General features: G+C 32.3%; 2 protein-coding genes and 1 pseudogene across 2 annotated transcripts; all 3 read right to left on the bottom strand.

Annotated features, from left to right (window-relative positions):
• Nucleotides 1–471: 471 nt before the first annotated feature.
• LOC107889570 (DNA-directed RNA polymerase 2, chloroplastic/mitochondrial-like) lies at nt 472–5,171 on the bottom strand (annotated as a pseudogene).
• A 4,268-nt stretch (nt 5,172–9,439) lies between these two features.
• On the bottom strand, nt 9,440–15,509 carry LOC107890128 (uncharacterized). Its single transcript, XM_016814636.2, has 2 exons — nt 15,151–15,509; nt 9,440–9,864 (listed from the first exon to the last, which is right to left on the bottom strand). Exons 1-2 carry the CDS (start codon nt 15,421–15,423, stop codon nt 9,643–9,645), a joined length of 495 nt encoding a protein of 164 aa, XP_016670125.1. The 5' UTR covers nt 15,424–15,509; the 3' UTR covers nt 9,440–9,642.
• A 3,865-nt stretch (nt 15,510–19,374) lies between these two features.
• Nucleotides 19,375–21,975, bottom strand: LOC107889571 (AT-hook motif nuclear-localized protein 1). Its single transcript, XM_016814046.2, has 5 exons — nt 21,268–21,975; nt 20,536–20,603; nt 20,272–20,403; nt 19,917–20,078; nt 19,375–19,815 (listed from the first exon to the last, which is right to left on the bottom strand). Exons 1-5 carry the CDS (start codon nt 21,635–21,637, stop codon nt 19,495–19,497), a joined length of 1,053 nt encoding a protein of 350 aa, XP_016669535.1. The 5' UTR covers nt 21,638–21,975; the 3' UTR covers nt 19,375–19,494.
• Between the last annotated feature and the right edge of the window lie 1,630 nt (nt 21,976–23,605).

Here is a 23,605-nt window from a genome sequence, read left to right as displayed (position 1 = left end):
CTATTTGCGGCGTTTTTCCAAACGCCGCAACTATAGATGACGTCGCTAAAGTTTGTGGCGTTAATTTAAAAAAATGCCGTTAAAGGTCATGACCTTTAGCGGCGCTTTTCCCACAAACGCCGCTAAATGTCATGACCTTTAGCGGCGCTAATCTCACAAACGCCGCTAAAGGTCACAAAATTTTAAAAAAAATTATTATAAAATATTATAAAGGTCATGAAAAATTAAAATTCATTATCAAAATATTGAGAAGAATAATATCCATGATATAAATATAAAAATTTTCTATTAAAATTCATTATCAAATTAAATTTTCTATGAAAAATTTAACTTTAAAACTAAATATAAAAATTGATTAATTCAAATTTAGAATTTAAAATAATAAATTAATAACACAATTAAAATCCAAAAGTTAGAACTTAAGTTATTAAATATTAAAATAAAAATAAAAATATAGAATCAAAACTAAAATAAATAATAAAAATTAGATTAAATATAAAGATATAAGTAAAATACAACAAGTCTTTTACTAACAGCAAGTCCAAATACAACATCTTATTTGCAAATCTAAACAACAAAAAATGCAAAGGTCTTTTATAAAAGACAAATTGCTAAGTTTTGAACTAGGAATTCTAATACCTCGGAGGATAACGCAAAGTTTAAAGCTTGATAAACTACACTCTCATCAGGAGAAGATGCCAATGAACCTACAAACAAATGCCAATTTACAACATTTAAGCACTTCAATTTATAGCATTTAAACACTTCAATTTGCAGCACTTTAACATCTCAATTAACAACATTTATACAACTCAATTACAGCAATAAAACATCTCAATTTCCAGCAACTAAACACTTCAATTTGCAGTACTTAAACACTTCAATTTACAACATTTAAACACTGCAATTTACAACATTTAAACACTTCAATTTACAGCATTTAAACACTTCAATTTGCAGCATTTAAACAACAGCATCCATCAATTAAATAAAATGAATTTTAAACATTTAATAGTCATTTCCATTATAATCGACAGCAAATTATCCACCATTTAATTAGCTTAGTTTCAGCATTAATTCGGTAATGAGCAACAATATACAGCAGCATTCAATCCACCATACAAAGATATTTCAAACATCAATTTTCTCACTTCCGGACCTTATTAATAGCAGCAATTTAACAGATTTCTTTCATACAGTTCTTCGAACCCGAAACAGCAAGATTAAACAACCAAGGATTGATCTTACCTAAACCTAAAAAGCCATGTTATTAGGATGTTGAAATTTGAAAACCAAGATCATTGCTAGTGCTAATTAATAAAAACAACAAAACATCTAAACGTTGCAAGACAATAAGTCAGGAAAAATAGGGCATGCTTTCAATACATATAGGCTAGCTCAAAATGTTCCTAAGTTGCCAAACGGACTACTAGAGCACTGAAATTTAGTAGGGACTTGAGACAGCTAGAGTTCCTTTCTTTCTACCTTTTTCATTTCATTTTGTCCTCCATATAAATTAATTAGAGCTATAATTTCTATTGCAAAATAAAAATAAATACCAGCTGCGATCATAAACATTTAAATACTTGTGCACATAACGAGATGAATTATTTTAAGGAGCAATTAGTATAAAAAACTAAGGAGTTGTTTCAAGGAACAAAATAGTAGATACAGAGCATGTTCTGGTAAAAAATTAACTTTGGAACAAAACTAACAACAATTTTAAGCTCAAACTTATACATTTATTCTATTATAGAATTAAAACAACAATCTTATATAAAAATAATAATATAATATTTAATAAATATTCATAAAAAATGAATAAAATATGTAATTACATATTAAATTAAATGAAATAAGCACCTTGGTAAAAACAGTTTGAGTACATATGATGGTAAAAACAAATAAGCACATTGGTCATACCTGCCAAAGTATCACAAAGTTCATCAGGGAATAAACTGTACAAAGATAGGACCTTGAGTACATACCCTGTCCAGTTTTGTGGAGGCAGTAACATCGACATATAAGGAATAACCATGTGCTTAGCCTGCTTGCACAAGCGATATTAGTATATCCACATGCTTTCAAGTAGAAAAATTTATTCAAGGGGGTTACTGTTTATGAATGGAATGCTTGTTAAGTGCCATCTATTAAAGACTACTTACAGTTTTCTCAAGTCCTTTGCGAACTAGTGGATCACATTCAATAACATCATATCTTCTATTGCCTTTGCTGGTAAAGGATAAACGCACACAAAAAAAATTCTATTGTGAGTTATAAGTTATGAGTTAAGGCACAAATAATGAAATATAAGCATTATTTAAAGAAAAAATAATTTAGCAAGTCCATCAGCCATGGTTCTTGAAGAACTCCATGACTCAAGATTCACTCTTTATTCAAAAAATCCAAATAAAGCTAATATTATTGAGCATGCAAGCATACAAGTACTATATCCACGTCTAATTCATTTTCAAAGGATAAAATAGGTATTATATGACCCCCCCCCCCAAAAAAAAGAATGAGCATTCCTGCACAAAGGTATGTAAGCTATCTATTTTTTTGAGAATAGAATCTCGTGTGCAAAATAAATTGAATAAAAGACAATATTGCACTGTTTGGTAGTAAAAATTAAACATTCCCCTTTTTTCTAAAATTTCAACAAGAATAAGAAAATTAATTAACCTATTTCTATCATGAAGACTCCTACCTAAAGAAAATGTGGATGGGAAAAGCAGAAGTTTGGGATAGCATTTTACTTGCTGAAGTAATAAGAGGTTCCACGTTAATAACCCAACCTATTTTTAGTAAATATATTATATTAACTTAATTGATAATAGCTGATAGTGCTGCTCATAAGTTATTATTTCAATTGCTTGAGTAGATGGAGGAATTAAAGGGTTGGAACAAGAAATATGTTTTAAATGCACTCAAAGTGGTGCTTAATTATCCAAAACAGAATTGCCATAAAATTGGTTAGATAATATTTAGATAAATAATATAAGCATAAATACTTTCAAACAAAAGGCAAAAGAAATTTGAACCAATCTTATAGAGAAAGGCTAAGATATGCCACAGTTGTGCAGAAGCTAAAAGGCCAAGCCAAAGCATTAAGAAAATAGTTCATTATTCGATTTTGTCAACCCTCAGTTACCAGACAATGGTAAAGAATCAACCCCTAAAGAAATTGTCTACACATGAGTGCACATTTTCACCATTTTCCTAGACACAACAAAATGTTTTCTAAGTACCTACACGACAACAAAAATTCCAAGCAGAACAATTTCCAAGCACCAACTCTAATCAAGTTGTACTTAGATTATTAGATCTATAAAAAGAAAAGAAAAGAAAATCCTAGTATGTACCTTGGGTCCTCTTTCAATATTTACCAACAAATTATAAAATTATATTAATTGTGAAGTAGCATGTAAATATAGAAATTCATGGATGGAGGGTGAGAATAAGAGCAAACAATAAGTACAGTTTACCCAAGAACCAAAGCTCCTTTCAAATTGCAGATTAGGTAAATAAAGGATTTTAGCAGGTCTTAGAATCAGACAAAAAAGCAAAGTTTATATGATATTCACACCCAGATTTAGTTCATACAATTTAATCAATTGAAGATCAGATTTGCATCAAAGAACCAACATGCAAAAGTAAAGATATGGAATATAGGATAGTATTAAATCCTACACACAAAATAATACATGGATACTGACCTCTTACAAAAATAATTGTCAATTCAAGTACCCATAACAAAAACTCCCCTTATAACATTTTAAAAAAATGAACAAAAACAATAAATAAACAAAGATTAAGAAAGGAAATCTTTCATGGAAAAGCAGATCAATTAATTTCAAACATAAATGATCAGTATAAGAGATAGAATAAAAAGCCTGCATATTGCATTGATAATGATAAATCTAAAATCATATACTTATCAATGCATGAACATGGTAATATTTCCTTCTATATTTTGCCTGTAAACGTAGTGTAATTGTACAACCATCAAAAGAAGATTCGAAGAATTGAACATTGTACTAAACACGCGTGGTACATTATGAACAGATTGAGGGGTATTGTTATCTACTTAAATAGATCATTGCCACCAAAAGAACCTCAAGAACTGCAATGGTCAATCAGAAACTTCTTGCATGTCAAAAAAAAAAAAACCCTCTTCCGACTATAGATAAACAAAATAGAAACAAAGACATCAAATAAGACCCGAACAAAGCAACAAGTTAAACGACAGAACCTTCGTTTGGCATTGAGAGAAGCGAGGACAGTGTTGTACTCAGAGACATTGTTAGCATAGTTTCGTTTGGCTTTTGTTCCAGTTAAATCCGAAAAATGGCGATGACCCAGTGAACGAAGCAGAGTCTTGTTGGGACCTGTTTTTGACATTGCTTGCTTTCAAGTAAAAACAACAGCATCGCTTAAAAATAACAGATATCTTGGATTCTATTTTCCATGAAAATTGAATCTAATAGAAATTTGGGTTTACCAAAATTGCTACCAACAATGCAGTGCCAAGTAGGTCCATATTTCTTGTCAAATTCTTTCTTAATGTACTCTGCTACATCTTTCTTTACATTGTTCTTCTCGAAAGCCTACTCAAAACCCCCAGAAGGAAAAACCACTCCAAGTCAGCAAATTTACAGTATTTACTAACAAATCAAGATCAAATGAAAAAAACCCAGAAAATAATTCCAATAAAAAAGCCATAAAAATTAGGAATCTTGTAAGGTAGATAAAAAGAGCTAACGGAGATGGCGATATTGACAGCCTCTTTTTGCATGTCGTCTTTCATGTCGGCGCTTTTGATGATAACTTTCTTGGGTCTGCAGTAAGCGCCGGAGAAGGCTTCAATTCATCGATTTTCCGTTGTTTCACCGTTAGAGCTCCGGTGGTGCTTCTCTTAACTGCTTCAGTACTCATCCTGTTTTTTTCTTTTTCGTTTTTCAAATTCCAGAGCCAAAAGAAGAAAAAAAGAAAAGAGAGAGACTCAATTTCCACAAAATTCTAGTTTGCGACAATGGGGTTTTTGTTTTAAAAGAAAATGAAAATTGGAAAATTGGAAACGATTCTGTCAGGTGCTATACTTTGGTGAATGAATTGAAGTCTGTTAACTGTTGAGAAAAAGAGAAAGCAACGAGCGGGCAACCAAAAGTTATTTTAGGGGATTGAGCGGGATTTTAATTTCACCTTTTGCGGCGTTTTAAAAAACAACGCCACTATAGTTTAGTTTTTTGCGGCGTTTTTGATAAAAACGCCACTATAGCTTAATTTTTTGTGGCATTTTTCCTAAAACCGCCACTATTGCTTAATTTTAATTTTTTTTGTCATTTTTAATATTTTTTTATTTTTTTTCAAAATTTTTGTGATAAGATTATCATTTTTTAGAATTTTTTTAATTTTAAATATTTAAATTTTTAACTAAAATATAGACTAAAATATTAAATATTAGTTTTTTAGTTTTTTAGTTTTTAAATTTTTAATTTTTAATTTTTAATTTTTAATTTTTTTGAGCATTTTTATCATTTTTAAATTATCATATAAAATAAAAAAGGAAACTTTAACAGAAATAAAATGAAATCGATGAATTAAAAAAAATACAAAATGACACAACAATACAAGCATTATTCTTTTAAGTATGGTCTGCATTAGTTGCTTAGATTTTTATATAAATGACATTTAATTATATGTATACACCTAAATTTTGATAGAGATACATCTCAGAATTATATATGAATTTTAGTTTAATATGTAATTGTAGACGGTTAAATTCTAATTATGGTTTAAATGTATAGTTGAAACTTTAATTTTGATTTAAATCATACACGTTTTAAAAAATAAATACATCAATAATATATTTTTATATTGGATAAATATAAATATTTATGTATGCAATATATAAATATAAAATGATAATATATCAATAATTGTGTTAATAATTTACAGGAACTGGATCAAATTAAAGTTCATATATACAATTGCACACTAAACCATTGTTAGAAAAAGAAACATTTACCGAGGATAATCATAAACATAATCTCTAAACCTTAAAAATATAACACTTAACCCCAAACCCATAAGCCTTAACCCCCAACCCTTAAACCATAAACCTTAAAATAGTAACTCATACACTTTAAACCCTAAATAATATACCCTAAACTATAAACCCTAAACTATAATGATAATTAATTCAATATTTTAAAATTAATACTATCTCTTTTAAAATTATATAAGAAAATATTTATCATATAAATTAAAAAATACTAATTAATCTAAACCCTAAACTTCTAATCCTCAAATCCTAAACCCTAAATCCTAAAACATGAACCATGAACCCATAACCCATAACCCCTAACACCTAAACCTTAAACCCCAACCTTAAACTACCCTTAAACCACCCTTAAACCATGATCCCTAAACCCATAATCCATAAACCTTAAAATAGTAACTCATAGACATTAAACCCTTAACCGTATACCGTAAACCTTATACTATAATGATAATTAATTCAATATTTTAAAATCAATACTATCTCTTTTACAACTATATAAGAAAATATTTAACATATAAATTAAAAAGCAATCAGTCATATACCAAAAATCTTTAAAATTATTTTAAAAAATAGTATTTTCATTTTTTTCATTTTTAACAAATATTTTTCTATGTTTTTACTTTCAAATTTTTTATCTGTGCCATTATTTTTTTTGAAGAATTTAAATATTTAATTAAAAATAAATTTTATTTTAATATAAATAAACCCGTTAAACTATAAGTAGATAGATGAAATGTTTTTTTTGTGACGCTTTTTAAAAACGCCGCTAAAGATAAAGCATTAGCGGCGTTTTTTATAAAGCGCCGCTAAAGGTGTACCTATAGCGGCGTTTTTAATAGCGCCGCTACAGCAACTAAAAGGTCAATAAAAAACGATGTCGTTTTGCAAAACTCTTTTGCGGCTCTTTTTGAAAAACGCCGCTAAAGGTGTACTTATAGCGGCGTTTTTCAAAAAGCGCAGCTAAAGCCACTAAAAGGTCAATATAAAACGACGTCGTTTTGTAAAACTCTTTTGTGGAACTTTTTGAAAAACGCCACTATAGGTGTACCTATAGCGGCGCTTTTTAAAAAACGCCGCTAAAGGTGTACCTATAGCGACGTTTTTAAAAAGCGCCGCTAAAGCCACTAAAAGGTCAATATAAAACGACGTCGTTTTGTAAAACTCTTTTGCGGCGCTTTCTAAAAACGCCGCTAAAGGTGTACCTATAGCGGCGTTTTTAAAAAGCGCCGCTAAAGCCACTAAAAGGTCAATACAAAATGACGTTGTTTTGTAAAACTCTTTTGCGGCGCTTTTTGAAAAACGCCGCTATAGGTGTACCTATAGCGGCGTTTTTAAGAAGCGCCACTAAAGCCACTAAAAGGTCAATACAAAACGACGTTGTTCTGTAAAACTCTTTTGCGGCGCTTTTTGAAAAACGCCGCTAAAGGTGTACCTATAGCGGCGCTTTTTAAAAAACGCCGCTAATGTTCGTTCTTTAGTGGCGTTTTTCATTAAAACGCCGCTAAAAACGCTGCTAAAAACCTGTTTTGCTGTAGTGGTAACATTCTATACATGCTCGCCATTGCCTTAAGGTAGGAGTTCGTCACATCGTCCCAACGTCGGCTTGTTTTGACCCTTCTTTGATTGCTCGTCGATTCTCGTCTGAAGTACCTACAATGTGTCCAATAAATACGACACACCCCACAAGTTGCTAAAAGATTGTTTAACTACGACCCTATTTTTTAATTTCTCTTGTTATCATTGCAATCTCAACCCTAGTTACATTTGTAACACAATATCGATTACTATGATTATAAACGAACAATAAAGATTTATTCGATATCTAATTAAAACTCCTTAATTAAGAAATTGAATGAAAATTAAAATCTATTAGCTTGATGCCAATTAAATCAATGCTTTTGCCTCTTCCAAAATACAGTAATTAAGAAATTAACAGCACCAAATCAAGATTGTGATATATGAAGAAGTTGAGATTATCTTTTTACTTTTTTAGCTGGTGAAAAGAAACTGAATAAAAGAAAATTTTTATCACTGTAAGCAAACAAAACAAAGGGGTTGATTCACCTATATACTAAAAGCCCGTTTTCGTGCTCTTCTAAATAAAAAATAACTACTGCTGCAAAAAATTGCAATGATGTTATCATATTATAGTATTAAAAGGAGCAGAACATACTTAAAGATTAACCAACAGTACGGTATAAAATACTCATAGATATCCCATCAAAAGAAGGAAAAGACCCACAACATATCATGTTGGAAATTGACATCCAAAATAGGAAAATTAAAACTACTTCCTAGATGGGCTACACCATCCACCTATCTACTTTCCTTCCGATCTTGATTGCCCGAGTTAAGAGCAATGTTCCAACGTACTGACTCTACGATACAATCCAAAGGAAGCCGATCCTCTCCTTGGGGCCTCCCAGCGTAATTCTATCAAGTTAGATGTAGAAGGTTCCCTTATCTTGGCAGTAAAAAGCATGGAAAATACTAGCATGTTCGAGGGGTGCGTTGGATGATGTCCGTGTTAATAGGGTTTGAGTGAAAAATAATGTTGTTGCCAGCAGTCCATATTTCGTAAGGAAAACATCGAATCTGGAAACCATAATATTCATAAAGCCAATAAAATTCATCCATGCACTAATTGCATATAAAATCATACACGGTCTGATGCTAAAGCACATCATCAATAAATTTATAAGTAATTCAAAAATTAAATATAACAATTATTTGTAATTTACTTGCATGAAAATTAATTAAAAACATTTTTTTTGGGGACAGACAACCAATCCTTGCAGTTATAGTAGTATTAATCTGTCCAAATCTCGCAATCTGGTGACATATGTGGGTCATAGCAATAATGCACAATCCCAGCGACAAGTAATAACTTTTGAGTAGTTTCCACACCAAGATTGGTCAGTTATGTGTCTTTGTTAATAAGCTTTCATCATAGTGTCATTTTGGGTTTCTATTTCCGTTGAATTTTCCATGTAACCAAAAGGATGGTGAACAATTCCATTCGATGGAGTTAGTTTTGTAAATTATCTAATCAGTTGCGTGTTACGAAAAACAGAAAATGAAATCCAATCGTAACTTTGAGCCTGAGGGTTAACTCGCATGAGCTACCTTTGTTTATGAAAACAATTCCGATGCCATGTTGTCTTGCCCGTAATGCAAGGCCAAAATGAAATCCCGAATTACTTGTGGAATTCAAATCCAAAAATAGGCCTCATTTGTGTTATTACTATACTCTTAACCCAGAGTTCAGACAATCAAGTCCGGTCACAGAAGCTAACCCCAAAAATCCCAAAAGACTTCACTGATACAAATAACCCGACTTGAAAGATTAGCAGCTGACGTCAGCGACGAAATAAAACGAATTAAATTAAAAAGAGATTTACATCGTAAAGTCTACTATTTATCTCTCACTCCATCAAGATAAGGAAAAAAAACCGCAAAGGGCTAATTCCAATTTTCTTATTGCATTATTCTTTAATTGTTTCAATACTAAGGAAATTGCACCAGTTGTTATTTACCACAAAAGGCAGTCGGACAAAAGAAAACACAACATATCCATATCAGTTGAGGTTGAGGTTGATGTGAGGATCAACACCAACTCTAGCTACCCCTTTCCGAGCCTCAGCAGCCGTAGCGACTTCCAGTTCTCCGACCACAAGCTCCGCCACGTCGCTGTTTTCATCCCTCACTATCTTCTCTTCTTCTTCCTCATCCACGTAGTTAGGATCCTTCTCATCAATAGCAGGTGGTGCTGTTGAAAGGTCAACAAAGGTAGGAAGCAACTTGTTAAAAAGGTTGAGCAAGTTGCACCGAATGTTGAAAAGTTGAATGGGATAATTGCAATTTTGGTCCCTAATTTTTTAGGTCATTTGCAAGTTAGTCCCTGAACTTCAACTATAAATAGGCCTTTTCATTTTTCATTTCAACCATCCCAACCAATATTTCTCTCTTAGTTTTCTCTCTTCTCCCATTTGAGAATTCTTAAGGAATTCTATTTGTTTGTAATACTTTGGAGATAGTAAAGTTATCATCTGGTGTTAGTGCCCGAGGACGTAGGTATAATTTACCGAACCTCGTTAAATCTCTTGTGTTCTTTCTTGTCCTATTTTTCTTTCAATATTTGAGGGTATAATAGTAGTATTTAATTGTGCTATTAAATTACTATAGAAGGGATATTCTGTCTAAGGAAAGACTTGGTATTTAAGAGATCCATGTGATCCACCTCTCTTCCCTGGGAATTGAACTTTGTGTGATTTTTTAGTACAATAATTTACACGCTTCCGACCCTATTGGAACAACAAGTGGTATCAAGAGCCGAAGGTTAATCGTAGTATGCTCTATGGTTGCAGTTTAAACTGATCTTCCATATTAGAAAAGATTTCCTTAGGTATATTGAAAGATTATGGAGAAAACGGTCGGTGTAGGAGCTTCAACATCGTCCATGTGGACAAGACCGACAATTGCAAATGCAAGATTGGCCGTGGAGATCTTTGATGGCACGGGCCATTTTGGTATGTGGCAAAGTGAGGTTCTAGATGCCCTTTTTCAGCAGGGTCTAGACATTGCCATTGATGAAGAGAAACCAGATGATGTACAGGAGAAAGATTGGAAGGCGATCAATCGGTTGGCATGTGGCACAATTCGATCATGCCTTTCTCGAGAGCAGAGGTATGCTTTTTCAAAGGATACTTCTGCAAATAAGTTGTGGGTGGCACTTGAAGAAAAATTTTTGAAGAAAAACAGTCAAAATAAGCTCCACTTGAAGAAAAGACTGTTTCGCTTCACATACGTCCCAAGTACCACAATGAATGATCACATCACCAAATTTAATCAGTTAGTCACTGATTTGCTGAATATGGATGAGACATTCAAAGATGAAGATTTGGCTTTGATGCTGTTGGGGTCACTTCCTGAGGAGTTTGAGTTCCTAGAAACTACTCTACTTCATGGCAGGAGTGATATATCTCTGAGCGAAGTCTGTGCGGCCTTATACAGTTATGAACAGAGAAAGAATGACAAACAGAAAAACTCAATCAGAGATACAGAAGCTTTAGTAGTCCGAGGTCGTTCATACACTCGGAAGAAAACTCAAAAGGGGAGATCAAAGTCAAAGTCCAGACTCGGGAAAGATGAATGTGCTTTTTGTCATGAGAAAGGCCACTGGAAGAAAAATTGTCCAAAGCTGAAGAATAAGGGAAAAGCTGCTGTAGATGCTTGTGTTGCTAAGCATGATACTAGTGACTCCGAACTATCACTAGTTGCATCATCATCGTCGTTCCATTCAGATGAGTGGATATTGGATTCGGGTTGTACCTATCATATGTCCCCTAACCGGGAGTGGTTCTCTGATTTAGTAGAACTAAATGGATGAGTTGTTTATATGGGCAATGACAATGTCTGTAAAACTGTTGGGATAGGTTCAATCCAATTAAAGAATCAAGATGGATCAACCAGAGTTCTGACTGATGTTCGGTACGTGCCCAGTTTGAAGAAAAATCTCATCTCATTGGGAGCCTTGGAATCCAATGGTTCAGTTGTTACTATGAGAGATGGGATTTTGAAAGTGACATCTGGCGCACTTGTGATATTGAAGGGCATCAGGAAAAATAACTTGTATTACTACCAAGGTAGTACAGTTATTGGAGCAGTCGCTACAGCTTCCGGTAACAAAGAATTGGACTCAATGCAGTTGTGGCATATGAAGTTGGGACATGCCAGCGAAAAATCCTTGCAAATTCTGGCAAAGCAAGGATTGTTGAAAGGTGCAAAGGCTTACAAATTAAAATTTTGCGAGCATTGTGTTCTGGGAAAGCAAAAGAGAGTGAAATTCGGTACTGCTATCCATAATACAAAAGGTATTTTGGAATATGTTCACTCAGATGTGTGGGGGCCTTCCAAGACACCTTCATTGGGAGGAAAACACTACTTTGTTACTTTTGTTGATGACTTTTCCAGAAGAGTTTGGATGTATACTATGAGAACTAAGGATGAAGTGCTTAGAGTTTTTCTTAAATGGAAAACTATGATCGAAAACCAGACTGGCAAGAAAATCAAGCGGCTTAGGACGGACAATGGAGGGGAATATAAAAGTGATCCGTTCTTCGATGTGTGCCAAGAGTATGGTATTGTTCGACACTTCACAGTTAGAGATACACCACAGCAGAATGGATTGGCAGAGCGTATGAATCGAACATTGCTGGAGAAAGTTCGATGTATGCTGTCCAATGCTGGGTTGGGCAAGCAATTTTGGGCTGAGGCTGTGACATACGCTGGCCATCTTGTTAATCTTTTGCCATCATCTGCATTAGAAAGAAAAACTCCTATGGAGGTATGGTCTGGAAAACCGGCTACAGATTATGATTCCTTACATGTGTTTGGATCCACTGCATATTACCATGTGAAGGAGTCAAAGTTAGATCCGAGGGCAAAGAAAGCTCTCTTTATGGGAATCACTTCTGGAGTGAAGGGATTTCGTCTTTGGTGCTTAAGCACAAAGAAAATGATCTGTAGCAGAGATGTTACCTTTGATGAATCTGCCACATTGAAAAAGGTAGCAGATAAAGATATTCAGACGAGCAATACTCCACAGCAGGTGGAGTGTACTCGAAAACAGGTGGAGTTTGAGCAGATGGGGATTTGCCCAGTTAATAAGTCTAATTCTCCAGCCACAATGGAGGAATTAGAGGTTGAAGAGGTTCTGACCCAAGAACCACTAAGTACACCAGAACCAGTTGCAGTTGCAAGGCCACGGAGATAAATTCGTAAACCTGCTCGATTTACTGATATGGTGGCCTACGCCCTTCCCGTTGTTGATGATATTCCTATCACTTATCAAGAAGCAATGCAAAGCTTAGAAAGTGATAAATGAAAAAGCGCCATGGATGAAGAAATGCAGTCTCTCCTGAAGAATAATACTTGGGAATTGGTGCAATTACCGAAAGGTAAAAGGACAATCGGATGCAAGTGGGTATTCGCAAAGAAAGATGGATCTCCTAGCAAGAAGGATATTCGCTACAAGGCAAGATTGGTAGCTAAAGGCTACGCTTAGAAGGAGGGAATTGACTATAATGATGTATTTTCCCCTGTTGTGAAGCATTCCTCCATTAGAATTTTGTTGGCCTTGGTAGCACAGTTGAATTTGGAGCTAGCTCAACTTGATGTTAAGACGGCTTTCTTGCATGGTGAGTTAGAAGAGGAGATCTATATGACTCAGCCTGAAGGATACACAGATGCTGGTGGTAGAAATTGGGTTTGTAAGCTGAACAAATCGCTATATGGATTGAAGCAATCCCCGAGGCAGTGGTACAAGTGATTTGATAGCTTTATGAGAAGGCAGAAGTACACAAGAAGTAAATATGACAATTGTGTATATTTGCAGAAGCTGCATGACGGATCTTTCATTTATCTACTCTTGTATGTTGATGATATGTTAATCGCTTCGAAGAGCCAAAATGAGATAGATAAGCTGAAGGCTCAGTTGAATCAAGAGTTCGAGATGAAAGATCTAGGTGAGGCCAAGAAGATTCTCGGCATGGAGATAAGTAGAGATAGACCGAGAGGCAAGCTCTGTTTAAATCAGAAGCAATATCTGAAAAAGGTATTACAATGTTTTGGTGTAAATGAAAACACAAAACATGTAAGTACCCCACTTGCTTCTCATTTGAAACTTAGTGCTCAATTATCTCCGAAGACTGAAGATGAAAGAGAATATATGGCGAAAGTCCCATATGCTAATGCAGTTGGGAGTTTGATGTATGCGATGGTGTGTACGAGGCCTGACATTTCACAAGCTGTTGGAGTTGTGAGCAGGTATATGCATGATCCTGGAAAAGGACATTGGCAAGCTGTGAAATGGATTCTACGGTATCTTCGAAAAACCGTAGATGTTGGTTTAATTTTTGAACAGGATGAAGCACTTGGTCAGTTTGTAGTTGGATATGTTGATTCCGACTTTGCTGGTGATTTAGATAAACGTCGTTCAACTACGGGGTATCTGTTTACTCTTGCGAAAGCCCTAGTGAGTTGGAAGTCTACCTTACAGTCTACAGTAGCTGTGTCTACTACAGAGGCAGAGTATATGGCAGTTACAGAAGCTGTTAAGGAGGCTATTTGGCTTAATGGATTATTGAAAGACTTGGGAGTTGTTCAAAGTCACATTAGTCTATATTGTGACAGTCAGAGTGCTATTCATTTAGCGAAAAATCAAGTCTATCATTCAAGAACCAAGCATATCGACGTAAGATATCACTTTGTGCGGGAAGTCTTTGAAAAACGAAAAATTCTACTTCAGAAGATTCCGACAGCAGATAATCCCGCAGATATGATGACCAAAGTGGTAACAACAATCAAGTTTAATCATTGTTTGAACTTGATTAACATCCTGAGAATTTGAGCACCTACAGGTGTATGGCGCTCGAGAGCGCATTTAGAGGCACTACAAAAGATAACTTTATCGAATTTGGGGAGTTGAAGGAAGTGTGTGAAGATGTGATTATCCTAATCAAATCTTCAAGGTGGAGATTGTTGAAAGGTCAACAAAGGTAGGAAGCAACTTGTTAAAAAGGTTGAGCAAGTTGCACCGAATGTTGAAAAGTTGAATGGGATAATTACAATTTTGGTCCCTAATTTTTTAGGCCATTTGCAAGTTAGTCCCTGAACTTCAACTATAAATAGGCCTTTTCATTTTTCATTTCAACCATCCCAACCAATATTTCTCTCTTAGCTTTCTCTCTTCTCCCATTTGAGAATTCTTAAGGAATTCTATTTGTTTGTAATACTTTGGAGATAGTAAAGTTATCATCTGGTGTTAGTGCCCGAGGAAGTAGGTATAATTTACCGAACCTCGTTAAATCTCTTGTGTTCTTTCTTGTCCTATTTTTCTTTCAATATTTGAGGGTATAATAGTAGTATTTAATTGTGCTATTAAATTACTATAGAAGGGATATTCTGTCTAAGGAAAGACTTGGTATTTAAGAGATCCATGTGATCCACCTCTCTTCCCTGGGAATTGAACTTTGTGTGATTTTTTAGTACAATAATTTACACGCTTCCGACCCTATTGGAACAACAGGTGCCGCCATCAGCTCGTTCTCCGCCAACCCATCTGGTCCTTCCCAGGTGTACTTCCCTCCACGACCCGACTTTGGCGGCGGCTGATCAATCCCTATCCCATCAGCCGGGTGTCTTTCCAGCCTTTGTACCCCTTTGTCCTCCAACTTCCTCTCTATGTACTTAATGGTGTCTATTTTACGAGAGGGAACTTTAGTCCTTTCAACTTCCTTTCGACCCTCTTCGTCGTGGCTAACTGCTCGGATCACCGCAGAGCCTCTCTTCTCTTCCATTTTGTTTTTCGCTGATTTCGTTTCTTCACTATCGCTTCTTTTTGCTGTCTATAAGTTATTGACGTTTTTCTAATGTTTTTTTTCTGTGATACAAGGGCTTTGATTAGAGTTTAGAGTTTTATATATAGACAGTGAAAGTACTAGAAAGTTTAGGAAAATGAAAATAAAAGAAAGTACTAGAAAGTGGATATAGTTCGGGTTCCGACATTAGAATCAGATACTAAAAAGTACTTGAAGAAAACATCGAGACGTGGTGCTGGAAGGTTCTGCCTGCCACGTTGTTATGCTGGGCTTTTGCCACATGGTGTTGTCAAATTTTGAATTATTGATAGCAGTACCGTTGTCGTCTCAGTCTCTATTAGAAGAGATTTTATCTGCATGGTTTATGTTTGGAAAAATAAAAATATAATTATTATAGTAGTTATATTTTTTTAATTATAAAAAATTATAGTTTTTTTAGATATATTTAATTGATAGAATGTAATTATATTATAATTTTATATATCCTATTTAGTACTATAAATTGTAATCACACAATTACATAAAATATATTTTTAAAAAATATTAATTATTATAAAAATTATCAATATGATAAAAAATTTTAAACGAATAACAAATATTAAAATTAAGTCATATTATATAATATATTAGTCCAAGAAAATAGTTGATCCTAACATACCATATAAGATTTTGAAGTTTATCTAAATTTCCTAAAATTTTAAATAATAAAAAAATAAACGTTATATATAACTTTATCTAATTTCTCTAGTATTCTATATTATTTTATTATTCTTTCTTTAATATTTAACATACACTTCATTATTTCTTATCATCCATTTGTTGGTTTTTAACCGAGTTCATCATCATCTAAATCTGAATCCGAATCTGTGCCTGTGTCCTTAAGATTATCAAAATCTCCTTCCTCTATGTACTTTTCAATGAATTATCCCAATTTCATCTAGGTATGAGATTATGAAGTATGCAAGATGCTCAATCTTTTTTATGCTACATTGAGATCGTGTTGTTAATATGAGAAATATTGTTTTAGAACAACAAATATCTTCTCAATCACATTTCGAAGCTTTGAGTATATTAAATTAAAGAGTTGATGAGATAAATATTTTTTATAACACTTTTTTATAAATAAGTATATTATTTTTTACACATGTAAATAAATTAAAATTCAAGATAAAAATAAAAGAAATATATAAAATTTCTTTTACCAAATATATATAAATTTCAAAAATAAAAATAAAAAATCCTAAAAGTAGAAGAAATATATAAAAATCCCCCCCAAAAAATGTATATAAAGAATCTAAATATATATAAATTTAAAAGGAATATATTTGATAAAAGTAAGGACGTTGGAACTGGAGTTGTAACAGACTGGTGTCCACAATGTTTAGACAATTGCATAGGGTAAGAGAGTCGTACGAATGACTGGACAAGAGAGACGAACGGCTGGATGATCGTGCGGCTTGAGTTGTGTTTGAGCGATGCACGGGAAATCAGTGTGTGGTGATGATTGGCAGGTGAGATGATTGGTGGGTGGCGGTGCTGGGCAGGTGAGATGATTGGTGGGTGGCGGTGCTGGGATGATTCATTAACCTAAAAATTAATATTTTGTCTATAATTTGAAAAAAATAAATATATACCTATATTATTTATTAAATTTTTATTAAATTAGTGTTACATTTAATTAGGTAATCAATTTAATTAAAAAATTACGAAAATATCATTTCATAATTAAAATAAATTATATTATTTGAGGGTAATTTAATTTTTTTAATTTTAAAAAATTAATAAAAATACTCATATAGTGATATTTGAACCCAAACCAATTGTATTATTGAAGCTTTAATTTACTACTCAATTAAAACTTTATTTTAATATTGTTATACATTTCAATATTTATTATACACATTTTACTACATCCATCAATTGCATATTTATACTATTATTAAGTGTTTTAATGAGTTGATGTCACCATCAACCAAGCCACCAACTCAACTAGGAAATTATAAAAACGTCCTTTCGCAATTAAAAACTAATAAAAATATACATATGAAGAAATTTGAACCTGAACCAATTAAATTAATAAAACTTTAACTTATCACTCAGCTAAAGTTTTATTTTATTTTTTATACATTTTAATATTTATTATACACACTTAATTACCTACATCAATTGTATATCTATACTATTTATTACATGTTTTATTGAGTTGGTGCTACACTCAATCATGTCACCAACTCAGTTAAGGAAATTATGGAAACACCCTTCTGTAATTAAAATAACTTATAATATTTTAGGATAATTTAGTCTATATTAATGTATTTGATTAAGATGAAGTCATAAGTTAATTTAACACTGACTCAAAATTGATGATAACATCATGATAATCAATTTTAATCTAATTTTTTCATTTTAACTTCATATATATTTCATGTGTTATTATTAATTAGTTTCATTATTTATTATATATTATTTTTAAACACATTTGTGTTTAAAACTTATGGTTATCACACGCATATGCATATAATACGATTTCTAATATATTTTTTTAAATTGTTATAGAATTTTCTAGATTTTTATACGAGGTGAGAGGGAGTATAAATGAATTTTAACTAAAAATAATTAAGAAAACCAATTTAGTAACAATATGCTTTTCTTCTTAAATAAAAAGTTATATATTTAAACAACCCTATAAATTTTTGTTTTTATATATATATGTTTAGATTTTGGTTTAACTCACAAATTTGTATTTAAATTATATTTTTTTTATCTTGGTATTTAAATTTTTTCTTTTGTCATAAGTGTTATCTAAATACTTTTTTTTTTCAAGTTGGTACCTTCGTTAATCAAATCGTTAAATTTGTTTTAAAAGAGGCTTAATCAATAAATTGGTATCTAAACTATGTTTTTTTCCCATTTTGGTACATAAATTTTTTTTTGCCATAAGTGGTACCCAAACTATTTTTTTCCGAGTTGGTTAGTTCAATCGTTAGTTAAAATGTTAAGTCTATTTAAAAAATATCCAATTAAAAATTGACATGTAACAAAAAAGACAAAAATATTATTTTATCTTATATATATATTTCTTTCTTTCTTTAGAATAGACCGGTGGTCAAAGCAATCAAGCAATCAATTCTTGCTTTGATCAATTTGTCAAATTCGATCAAATAAATGATTAAAAATTCATAAAATAAAAACATTTAAAGAAAATTGGTTCAATGATTTTTTAAGCTTGGTTCAATCTATCTATACTGGTTCGCGAGTTAATTAGTTCAATCCCTATCTCTGGACCAATGCCCTGACCAGTTCCCGATCTAGTTCTAAAAACACTGATTTTGATCAATGAAATAAATTTTCTGATCCTATATATCAGGTAAAGCAAGTAGGCAATGAAGTTCAAAGATATAATTAACCACCAACGTCTCAACCTCGAGAAGGTAAAATTTAAGCATTGTTAGTATTTTCAAATATTATAAAGGAAAAAGAAAGAAAAAATAAAAAAGAGATAAATAATGTAAAAGAAAAAATTTTAAAATATATTTTTAAGTTTATATAATGTGGGATCTATTATTGACTAGAACTCTTTTTAACTAATATAATATTTTGGTATAAACTGGGTAACAAAAGAATTATTTAGGTATCACTTGTGATAAAAAAATGTTGAGGTACTAACTTTAGAAAAAAAAATATAGTTTAAGTATCAATTTGTGGTTTAAGCTCTTTTTAAAATAGATTATCAGTTTGATTAATGAAACTACCAATTTAGAGAAAAAAGTAACTTAGGTAACACTTGTGAATTATGACAGAAAAAAGTTTTTGTGCAAGATGGAAAAAAGGTATCATTTATGTACCAATTTGTAGATTAAGCCTAAAATAAATTAAAAAAAAGTTTCAATCCAAAAGTAGGACAACAGAAATATTTCAAAGGGCAAATTGTTAATTAAGCCTAATAATTTGAATAAAATTAGTTTCTAAAAGGTTGAACTCGAAATGGAGAAAAATAGAAGTGTTCAAACTTCGAAGTAGAAGTGAAATTGGTAATATATAAAATGATCCCTATTCACTTGGCAGGGACACGTTAATATCAGGGTATGGCCGATGGATTGATGTGGGTTCCAAGCCATTCCAACTGACAGCATGAGAGGATCCAACATTTGTATGTTTATCCATTGTGGTATGATTTGGTTCCCCATTGCTTTCCTTTGGAAATGGGGATGTGGGTGTCGTGCAGAACTTGAGATCACCATCAGGTTCCGCTTGTGAGATTGGCCTTGCGGCTGTCGCCGTGGCTGAAGGCGCAGTACCCACCGTGTGCTCAGCTTGATTCTTCTTTTTATGCACTTTGTAACCGTTTGGCATGAAGCTTCCTACCACAACCTATAGCAAAAGAAAATGGAACTATATATATAAATATATATCACTCAAAGCATGTAAATTTGTTTAAAAATGATGTTAACAAAGTAGCAAAGGACTTTTACTTGTATTGGGCTAGCAGCCACCAAGGAACCTGCAAGTCCACCGCCAATTACACGACCATCTGGTCCGGCCAATGAAACACTTAACCCACCAGTTTTACTTTTTCCACCACCACGGTCACTGTCTGTAAATGACCCAGTTAAGGACAATATCTCAAACCGTCCCTGCATTGTAATTTAAAGTTTTATCTCAAACTGCTACAGTTCAAAAACAGAAGATTTATTATATAAATAACTAAAAATAAAACTAAAGGAAATCATTGCAGGCAGCATGAGAAGTATAAACCCTTAATTAATTAAAACCAAATGCTGGAAACCGTAAAGGACAAGATATAAACTAAGGTAGAAATATTCATGCCTCGTATGTTAAAATACCACCAGATGAACCAGGTTGTCGAATACAAACAGTGGAAACAGCTCCATTTGCTGACAGAACACAAATCCCACGAGGTCCCTTTTGAGAAAATGAAAGAATATTGCCTGCAACATCCTGCAACATTCAATAAAGCAATGTTTTCCCATCATGCAAATTGAAGACATTTGGAGGATTCAAAAATCTGTTTATTTATACCCAAATTATCTCAATTAGCAATTCTCATGTTTTCTAATCTCGGAACATTACCTCCCCAGTGTTTACTGTGACCACATGTGGCGTAAAGTCCCCACCAGCTGTGCTAGCAAACAACTCAACTGTCCATATTTAAGATATAATATACATGGGTCAGTTTCTATTTCTTTCCTAATTAATGTCCAAAGCAATAGGGATTGATTAATTAATGAAAATAAAAGCCCGAAATTCACCAAAAATTGATCATAATCAAATCTCTTAACTTCTAGCAGTATTCAAGAGGAAACAATGAGAAGCAAAAACCAAGTTCCTATATATTATTAGCTTTAATTTCTAGCAGTATTCAAGAGGGAACAATGAGAAGCAAAAACCAAGTTCCTATATATTATTAGCTTTTCTTTTCGTCAAATTTGAAGTTAATGTGAAAAATCCAGTCTTATTTATTCTTCAATATACAATTCCTTAAGCATGAATCAACTACCAATAATGTGTTGGGAGAGACTTAGAGAAAAGAACAGTACCAAAAAGGGCAAGTCTTTAAGGCTATATTATATTTCTTGCTCAAATTCAAGATTATATTTTTATTTTTCCTCAGCATGCAAGTTGAATTGAATACTATGTACCCCCGAAAGAAAATGACAAAAAGACATGCAAACAATTACAATATATTAATATCTGACATGCAAACAGTTACAATATATTAATATCTGCACTTTCTCTGGAACCAAAAAGAAGTTTCCTTGGAGCTACAGAAGAGCCAAAAAGACTTCCTTGAACTTAACTTACCTATAGAAGCTAGAAGGTGGCACTTGGTAGAAGCAGGAGGCTTGCCTCTACCTCTCTTGGAAGAGGAGAAGTCAGTAGGAGAAGTCGTCACTAATTTATATGGTAACCTAAGGTTCCCATCTGCATCATATTTTCTTGGCCTCCCTCTCCTTTTCTTTCCTAAAGAATCAACCCCACCTCCACTTGGTCCTGGAACTGTTGTTGCTGTGGTACTTGTTGTGGCTCCCTCGCCTGTTGCTGCATTATCGAGGTTTCTCTCCAAGTCCATGTTCATGACTTGAGATAATACCAGGCTACCCAGTGGCAGATGAGGTGAGTTAGTGTCAGAGTTGCCTAGTGACATAGGCATCGTGCTCAACTTTTCTTCCATGTGTTTCTTGAAAGTGGCAAACCCAAAAGAGGCTCTTCTTAAAGGAACAGAAAGTTAGGAGTTGGGAAGCTGGAGAGAAGGACCCCCCCCCAAAAAAAAAAAAAAAGGTTTGAAACAAAGACAGGTTTGCTTGAAATGGCGCCAGAAATAGAATGTAGAGAGACAATTAGAGATTTTATAAACTTCCCTCTCTTAATGATGGAAGAGGCAAAAGAGACCGAGGGAAGCTAAGGTCTTTCTCTTCTCTGGACTACACAGCCTAAAAAACAGGGTCCTCAAGCTGCCCCACTAATGTTAGAAAATGATTGTGTATCGATATGAATAGGACCAAAAAGTTTTGAAGATATAGGTTATATTTTGCCATTCCTCTACTGTAAAATTGAAAAAGGAAAGTGGGCACAAATTTCTTGTTTTCTTTTCGGACAATATAGGTAAAGTATACCATAATTCAAATGCTTAAAATATTACTGCCACAAAATTTTGAATTAATATAAAACAGTAATCCTTTTTTCTAATCTGACGTAAGAGGCAACGTCTTCATAAAGGTAATTTTATGCGAAGCTTTCAATAAAGGGTAAATTCCATAGTTTGTCACGCAATTCTTATAAAATTTTATTTCAGGCACTAAAAATAATTTTTTTTAGTATGGACTCTACCATTACATCTTTTTTATCATTTTAGTTACTCATCATTAATTTTTCATTACGTACACTCATTTTAATCATTCAATTTTAGTAAATTTTTATTTTGGTCACTTATTTTATCATTTTCTTTTCTTTTATGTTTTTTAAGAATTAATTTTATTTTTTTAGTGACAAGAAAATCTGGGTTAGAAAAAATAATTTTTTTTAAAAAAAATTCCTTTATTTTTACCTATTTAAAATTAATTTCACTTTTCTTCTCCGTAAAAGGAAGGAGAAAACCTAGGGTTTTACAGAGAAATTATCTTAACTTTTATAAGAAAAACTTGAGATTTACAAGAAAAATAATTTATCTTTTATCTTCTTTTTTTTCCTTTTTTTAGAATTAATTTTAGTTTGTTGATAAAAATAAAAAATGTGGTTTACCTAAATTTTTATAGGAAAAGTTATTTTATCTTTTTTATTTCCTTTGTTTTTTTTTACAATTAATTTTAGTTTTTTCAATAAAAGAGAAAAATATAAGGTTTTGTAAGAAAACTTTACTAAAATTTACTAAATAACACAATTCCCTATAAAGCTCAGATTTTCTTCTGAGAAAATAAAATAAGCGATCAAAATGAAAATTTACTAAAATTAAGTGACTAAAATGAATGCATGTAATGATAAATTAAGAACCGGTGACTAGAATGACTAAAGTATGTAATGGTAGTGACTAAAATGACAAAAAATGTAATGGTAATACTCATATTGCAAATTTTTTATTTCTGATGCCTTAGATAAACATTTATGAAAGTTAGATTACCAACCATATAACTTACCCTTCCAAAAAACATAATATTTAAAGAATACGATTACTAAAAATGTAATTATCAAAAAATAATATTATATTTCAATTATTGATGCTAAGGTATAAAAAGTATGATAGTTTATTTAATACAGTATTTCTTTTTTTTTTTCCTTACAAATGACTTTTTTTTGGGTTAATTTTTTAAACATTAATCTTAGTTATTCTAAATATTTTAGTTAATTAAATATTATAATATATATAAACTACTTCATCAAAAATAAAATTTAAAAATTTAATGGATAAATTTTCTGAAAGAATGAATAATATTTTTTAAATAATTATAAAATCGAAAATATTTTACATAAAATATAACAACTGCCATAGAGAGTAGTAAAGTTGAGAAGCAAATTTTTTTGTCAGTTTATTCTCTAGAGTTCATTTTCAAACTCCTCAAATAAGAATTTCAATTTTGATGAATTTAAAAATTAATTTTATCTTTATTATATTAAATTATCATTTAAATTCTAAATTTTAAAATCA

This window comes from Gossypium hirsutum, chromosome A09, assembly GCF_007990345.1.
Source record: "Gossypium hirsutum isolate 1008001.06 chromosome A09, Gossypium_hirsutum_v2.1, whole genome shotgun sequence".
NCBI classification, from domain to species: domain Eukaryota; kingdom Viridiplantae; phylum Streptophyta; class Magnoliopsida; order Malvales; family Malvaceae; genus Gossypium; species Gossypium hirsutum.
The sequence above is the reverse complement of the archived record's forward strand: the minus strand, read 5'-3'. Positions and strand labels throughout refer to the sequence as shown.